The sequence below is a fragment of the Cololabis saira genome, chromosome 23 (genome assembly GCF_033807715.1).
Source record: "Cololabis saira isolate AMF1-May2022 chromosome 23, fColSai1.1, whole genome shotgun sequence".
NCBI classification, from domain to species: Eukaryota; Metazoa; Chordata; class Actinopteri; order Beloniformes; family Belonidae; genus Cololabis; species Cololabis saira.
This window is the reverse complement of record NC_084609.1, coordinates 31,716,774-31,724,840: the sequence shown is the minus strand read 5'-3', so window position 1 is coordinate 31,724,840 and position 8,067 is coordinate 31,716,774. Positions and strand designations below refer to the sequence as shown.

Genomic DNA, 8,067 nt, shown 5'->3' with positions numbered 1-8,067 from the left:
CTATCAGGTCTTGCAAATAATGCGGAGCTAAGCCGTTTTGGGCTTTATACGCAAGTAATAACATTTTCAATTGGATTCTGAATTTTACGGGGAGCCAATGGAACGACGCTAACACTGGAGAGACGTGGTCTCTCCTGCTGATCCCTGTCAGCACTCGGGCTGCTGCATTTTGGATCAGCTGGAGCCTATTCAGCAAATTACTTGGACATCCTGCTAATAACACATTACAGTAATCTAGTCTACAAGATACAAACGCATGAACTAGTTTTTCCACATCCCTCTGCGAGAGGATTTTCCTAATCTTTGCAATATTACGGAGATGGAAAAATGTTGTTTTACAAACCTGGTTAATATACGGTTTAAATGACAAATCCTGATGGAAATACATAACACCAAAGTTTCACACAGAGGTACTAGGGCCATCGCAACATTCAGTTCGGTCCATGTCAGTTTCATTTATATAGTGTCTATTACAACAGAAGTTGTCTCTAGGATCTTTCCAGAGACCCAGAACATGACCCTCGAGCAATTATTACATAAACAACGGCAGGTAATTACTCTCCTTTAAGAGGGAAGAAACCTGGACCAGGACCTGGCTCATAAATGGGGACCCTCCTGCTGAAGACCAGCCGAGGAGAGCAGGAAAAGGGAGATCAGACATACACCATCTAATCCCTTCCTTGGGTGTTTGAGACCAAAACTAAGGCCCAGTCCCAATCCCCCCCTAGTCCTACTTTTCAGCACTACCCCTAAATTTTGTGCGTTCCAGTGAGGGTAGTGGTGTCCCAATTCCTCTTTGCATCTAAGGCTAGTGGGCATAACGAGGGCTAGTGAGTATCAATCTAGCCCTTCACAGCGAGGGATTTCAGATGCTGACTCACTGACCGAGGGATAGAGAAAATTTCCCAGAATGCTTTACGTCATCATTTGCAGACTAAATCAAACAAAAAACATGGCGGACATTTCTAATTTTTAGTGAATAAAATGAATATTTTGAGTTAGTTTCTGCATAAAAATGCATTTTGATTACATTTCTAGCGAGAAATATATATTTTACTTTCATAATATTCACTCAGTGAATGTACATAATCAGTCGTTTGCTCGTTGTTGCAAAGTCTTTTCAGGGGGGGGTGGTGACATCCATTGCTAACCAAGGAAGCAAGAACACACGGAAGCACACGTCAAGCACTGGAAATCTGCAACAAAAACCACAAACGAAACACAAAACCGACACGGAGCCGACCAAAACACGAGCAGCAATCGACCCAAATCTCGAGATCCGATCACTCCCCCTATATATATTTCTATATTTCTTTTTAAAGCTGCAGCTAATTTTTTTTATTTATATTAAAGTGGGGCCATTTTTATTTTACTTTTATACAAATATAGACTGAAATAGACCTACAGTTCACAGTTTAATTTATTTCAAAGTACGCCTACAAATGCACACTGCACTTCCGTTGTTATATCTAGTGGTTGTAACAGCTAAAATAATACATTTTAAAATAACTTTTACAGTCTCAGTTATTTCTTGCGGCTCCCGACAATTTTTTTTGTAAAAGTGGGGGCAAAATGTCTCTTTTGATAATAAAGGTTGCAGACCCCTGTTCTCACAGGAGAGTTCAGACAAGGACAAACGTTGTGGGCTGTTTCCGGCTGCAGTTCTGCTTTGTGGCCACGTGGTGGCAGCAAAGCCGAGCTGGTTGGAGGAGCGCGGTTCAAGCAGCTCAACCACCACAATTACAATAAGATGATGTCAATCAGAACAGAGTTAGAAGCGTCATCCACATGCAGCACAAAAGAGTTTAAGGTAAGTGGAGGTTTTATTTTCTAGCTAATGAATGAGCTCAAGTCAGTTTCCCTGCAAACATGATCCAAAGCATCTGAAGTAGACAAGACCCCTGAAAACAACATTATGGGTTATAATGGATGTATCATATACGCTGCTCAAAAAGATAACGGGAACACAAAGATAAGACATCCAGGATCTGATACTTTGTTCTTTACATGGTTGTGTGTAGTGTCCTGAAGACACGAAGGATCAGAAGTGTGTATTTACATATATATATATATATATATATACATACACTGCGGTTATCCTGCAGACATGTTTATGGACATGGGGATCTTTTCATGATGAATGCATTTTCATTTTCATTAGAGCAGTGCTTCTCAAAGTGTGGGGCGCGCCCCACTGGTGGAAAACGGAGACAGGTGGGGCGCGACAAACGGGAGGAAATTTTCAATTTCATGACTATTTTACTATAAATGCTATTGACAATAAAGATAATTCACTAAACAAAACACACACACACACATACACACACACACACACACACACGCACACACACACACACACACACACACAAACATAATAATAATTAATAGCTAAAATTATTACCGTATTTTCGCGACCATTCGGCACGCCGTGTGGAAAAGCACACCCTCAGTTTTGTGTGTCATCTCTGTATTTATAACACACACACAGCCCACCCACCAAAAAGGCACCGACTATTTACTACTATTTACTTTATTTAAGTTATAACATTAATCAAACTCATGGAAATCTTCATCCTCCGTTTCTGCTTTCATCCGAGCCTGATCAATGAGACCGGGAGAACTGATCAGCTGCGACGGGCAGAGCCCGCAGCTCTCTGGCCGCGCTGATAGCCGAGTCATTTTCCTGCCGTGCGGCCCCTCGGAAATGATGCCGGCTTTTGCAAAAGCCCGAACAACAGCCCAGCCCAGCAGACACGTCAGCCCACGCATCTTCAATCCTTCAACAGTAAACAACGGAGCCCGCCGCCCGAGCGCCAGCCGACGTGTCGGTGGTTCCTCCGGCCTTCGGGCCCGCCTCTGCGGCGCAGCTCCCCCAGGGAGCCGCGTCTCCTTCTCGGTAGGGAGGCCGAGTCGCCCCGTCCGCCCCAGGTGTCCCGCTACGGAGCCTATGGCGTACAGTGCACGTCGCCGCGTACCCTACGGCATAGACTCTGCGTCGGTGTAACGCGGAGCCGTAAATCAGCCTTTACAATAATACAATGGGCGCATTGCATCATTGGACAGAAAGCTTTAAACATCCATCCTCCCTTTGCCATTTCATATCTCTGCGAGAAGCTTTTCAGCTGTTGCTTCTCTAAAAACGAAGTACAGATCCCAGCTCAACATTGAGCATGATTTGAGAGTGGCAGTTTCTAGCCTGCAACCTCGTTTTGAAAGGATGTTCAGTGCAAAACAGGCAACACTGCAGCCACCAGTAATGCAGGGAAAGTTCACTTGTTTATGTTTTTGCAAATTAAGTTATGATAGCACAACTGCACTTTTATTTTCTCTTTTTGAACTTTGTGTTATTTGTTGTTTTTTGATTTTGATTCAGTATCAAATATGACTGATATACTTGGTGCTAGTAATTTCAATACATTTAAAATAATTTTTCAGTAATTCGTCAAAATTTTTGTTGGGGCGATGGAGGCAAGTGGGTCTTGAAAATCCCCACTTATTCAAAGTGGGGAATAACGAAAAAAGTTTGAGAACCACTGCATTAGAAGCTCACCAGGAAGTAAACATGAACTTTGATGCAAAAGTAGAAATGCTGGTAATAAAATGTACTTCTCCAACTCGCTGCTCATCGATGCGGCTCTCTGCTCTCCACATGAGCACAAACACACGGTTGGAAAAGTGAAACTGTTGAGGTTGAAGAGGAAGCGCTGTGTGGATTCTGGTAATAGTATGAACATTAACTCCTGCTCTGGTGGCGCCCCCCAGCGGACACTTCCTGCAAGTGACAGTTTGCAGGAACTAACGCAACAAGGAAGAGAAGATGCATTCATGGACGTGTGGGAAAACTGAAAATTCAGTCATTTCCTGGTTGGGACTTGTACTTCTTTTTATGCTTCCTTTTCATCCTCAGTAGTTCATCTAAAGAGGAGTTTTATTTAGTACTTTTTTCTTATAAAGGTTTAGTGGTTCTAGTGGCCTGTAGGTAAAGTTTAGACAGGAAAGGGGTAGAGAGAGACAATGGGGACGACATGCAGCAAAGGGCAACAGGACGGGATTTGAACCTGGGCTGTGTGCAGAGCCGGATTAAATAAATGGACTACACTAGGCAGACTGTGATTTTTGGGCCCCCCTCCATCGATGTTATTTATGAATTGAAATCTTAAACTTACCAAAGTTACTAGTAAAAGTTAATTCACATTTTACATAGCATAGTCATAGTCAAGTTGGTTCTTTGGATTCCAAAATAAGTCATGTGTTGTATATTAAACAGTCTATCAGACTATTTTTTGATTTTTATTATTTATACGTTATTACAACGCTCTATTAAATGCTATTAAATTATCCTTAACTTATCGATTGCGAGTGTCATTGTTAAGGTATTAGTACCAGTAAACCCCCAATATGGCTGTGTGTATATAGATAGATAGATAGATAGATAGATAGATAGATAGATAGATAGATAGATAGATAGATAGATAGATAGATAGATAGATAGATAGATAGATAGATAGATAGATAGATAGATAGATAGATAGATAGATAGATAGATAGATAGATAGATTTGATTTATTTATTTGCACATTTTTGAAAGAAGAAAAGAAGGAAATACAATGAAATGCATTTAGAAAAAAATAAGAAAAATAAAAAAAAAAAAAACACAACATAAAAGAAAATGTGCTGGAGAGGTCAGAAACCTGACGTCTTATCGAGTGGCCTCCCCTCTATGATACACTTCAGACAGTAAAACAAGAAATACTTTAGAAAATAAAAAACAAGATGTTTAAATAATAGTTAAAATAGTCATCATAAAAAATATGATAACAGGAGCAGAATGAGGCATAAACCAAAACAAAGAGCATCTGGATATCTAGTGTATACAGTGTACTTGTATGTACATGTAGCTGCAGCAGACGTTCATGGTTCTGGGTCAGCAGCTGTTTACATCCAGTACTCGAGTTGTAAAAAAAAATCAGGGGGGATGGAGGATTTGATCATATGGGGACAGATCATTTGTGCTGATTACAAATAATATAATATATTACAAATAATAGCAGTGACCAAAACACCTGCAGAAATACTGCAGGAATGACATAGCAGCAGTTAAATGCAGCCTTCTGTAAGCTTTAAATATCCACTGGACTTACATCAAATACATCAAAACAACAATAAAAAACACTTTTCTGAACTTATCAATATGACTCTGTCCTTCACAGGATAAGTAGAATGGATCACTGCAAAAACTCACAATCTTAACAAGAATATTTGTCTTATTTCTAGTTAAAATGTCTCAATTTAGTAAAAAAAAATCTCTTACACTTAAAACAAGACAATATAAGACAAGACAAGACAACAATATATATATATATATATATATACATATATATATATATATATATATATATATATATATATATATATATATATATATATATATACACACACACACACACACACACACACACACACACACACACACACACACACACACACACACACACACACACACACACATACAGGACTGTCAGAAAATTATATATATATATGTTATTTTTCCGAAGACACCTGAATGCAGCACGCCGGAGTTAAGGCTGATTTATGGTCCCGCGTTAAATCGACGCAAAAATCTACGGCGTAGGATACGCAGCACGCGCGCCGTACGGAGCGAGCCGTAGCCGTACCCTACGCCGTAGGCCCTGCGTCGATTTAATGCGGAACCATAAATCAGGTTTTACGGTAAGTGCAGCGGGGGCGAGAAGGGACTTTATGCAGCAGGAAGTTCGTGTTCGTCACCTGCGCGTCTGGGACGGGGTTTTTGTCACAGATGGAGGAACAACCGTCCGAGAGTTTCTGAGTCCAGGAGAACTTTGGAACAAACATGCGGCTCTTCTTCACCTTGTGGCCGGTGTTCTGGCTCGTCTCTGCCACGGCAGCCATGAGGATTCTCTCCCCGAGCGCGCTGCGTTGCCGGAGACAGGTGAGTTAGTTACCTGGGTGTTACCTGGGGCTCAAACACCCACTCTGATTCTTGATTTTATTTGATTTTGTACATGTAAAAACAACAATAAAAGAGAAGATAAGAAAACAAAACAAAGAATTTCATACTTTAACACTTAATATATTAATTACATATGCAAAAAGGAGTAGGAAGAAGTGTAAACTTATTTAATCCTACCCCCGTTCACTAATCATTTATTAACACGTATTTATAATGACTAACCAGAGCTGGGTAAAGTAGCCAAAAATAGTACTCAAGTAAAAGTACTGTTACTTCAGAATAATATGACTCAAGCAGAAGTAAAAAGTAGTCATCCAAATAATTACTTGAGTAAAAGTAAAAAAGTGAAAAAAAAAACTACTCAAGTACTGAGTAACTGTTGAGTAACGTCTGATTTATTTTTTTAACACAACCATTCAAACAGACAAAAGTACAAAATAATCATCTTCAGGCAAATTAAATCAATAAAATAAATTAAAATTAATAAAAAATAGCTTAAATTAAAATAAGCTTAAAGCAAATTCAAGTACTTTAATAAATAATAAAATAAATAAAAATAAGAAAACAAATTAAGCACAAGTAGCACACAATTTCCAGCCTTCGTACTTTTCTTTTTTAACCAGCAGAACTAGAACAAACATGAACTCATAGAAACTCTGTGTGTGTTTGAGTCTGTGTAAATGTGACAAAACATGCAAAAACAAACATTTTTCCCAAAGAATCACCCAGTGATGTCATGAGATTGACGCGTACGTGGATAAAAGGGATAAAAGAAAAGTAACAGCTCAACGTAGCCTAATGTAGCGGAGTAAGAGGAACAGTTTCTTCTTCACAAATCTACTCAAGTAAAAGTAAAAAGTATAGTGATTCAAAACTATTCCTAAAAGTACAAAATGTCCCAAAACTTACTCAAGTAAATGTAACTGAGTAAATGTAACTCGTTACTACCACCTCTGATAATAACCAGGGCCGGACTGGGAAACTTTTCCGGCCAGGAGTCAGTCATGTAACCGTGGCCTTGCCCACACGCGCACACTAGTATGTTTTTGGCTGATTTAAAACAAAATACACTCCAATATAAGAACAAGCAGTACTGGAGTTGAGGGGGGATGAGGGGGGATGAGGGGGGATGAGGGGGGATGAGGGGGGATGAGGAGGGATGAGGAGGGATGAGGGGGGATGGCATTGGCCCCTGAAATAAAAACAGTTCAAATCATCCCCCTGTAAAACTGCCATCCCTCCTTTCCATCCCTTATGTCATTTCATCAATGAATGTGGTTTTACTGCTATTTCAACATTTAGAGTCATCACCAGAAAAACAACACCAGAAAAATAACTTATTTCACAGTTTTTACCTGTTTCAAGTAAATTTTCACTTGAAATAAGTGGAAAAATCTGCCAGTGGGACAAGATTTATCTTCTTATTACAAGCTAAAAAAATCTTGTTCCACATGCAGATTGTTCTACTTATTTTAAGTGAAAATCTACTTGAAACAGCTGAAAATTGTTGTTTTTTCCAGTGATGAGTTTTGTTTTAAGTGTAATGAGATTTTTTTGACTAAAAATTAGACATTTTAACTAGAAATAAGACAAATATTGTTGTTAAGATTTTGAGTTTTTGCAGTGTATACATACATACACATAGTTGAATATTTCTATATATTTGTACACACATGCCCATATATATATTTATGTTAATATACTTATTTACACCATACTATCTCTACTCCATCTGCTCTATATCTATGTTCATATCTACTTACACACGTATTCACACCCACACATATTCACATTCATACACATTGTATATATATATATATATATATATATATATATATATATATATATATACAGTATATATATATATATATATATATACACACACATGCATACATACACATATAATTATCTGCCCATTTCTGTAAATAAATATAAACAGATCTACCCATCACCCAATAGTGTTATATCAGGCCCCTAAAAGCCGCTAAACCCTTTGCTCTTTGTACCTTGTGAAAATCAAGTTTTTCTATTTGTTTTTAAACTGGTTAATGTTTGGACATTGTTTTCATTCTGAA

At 38.6% G+C, this 8,067-nt stretch overlaps 1 protein-coding gene across 1 annotated transcript in view; it reads left to right on the top strand.

Moving 5' to 3' along the window:
- The first annotated feature begins 5,774 nt into the window (after positions 1-5,774).
- The window catches only part of il17ra1a (interleukin 17 receptor A1a), a 29,024-nt gene continuing 26,731 nt past the window's right edge, over positions 5,775-8,067 (top strand). Inside the window, exon 1 of the mRNA XM_061714779.1 lies at positions 5,775-5,971. Coding sequence (XP_061570763.1) covers positions 5,873-5,971 — 99 coding nt within the window. The 5' untranslated portion in view covers positions 5,775-5,872. The remainder of the gene's footprint in view (positions 5,972-8,067) is intronic.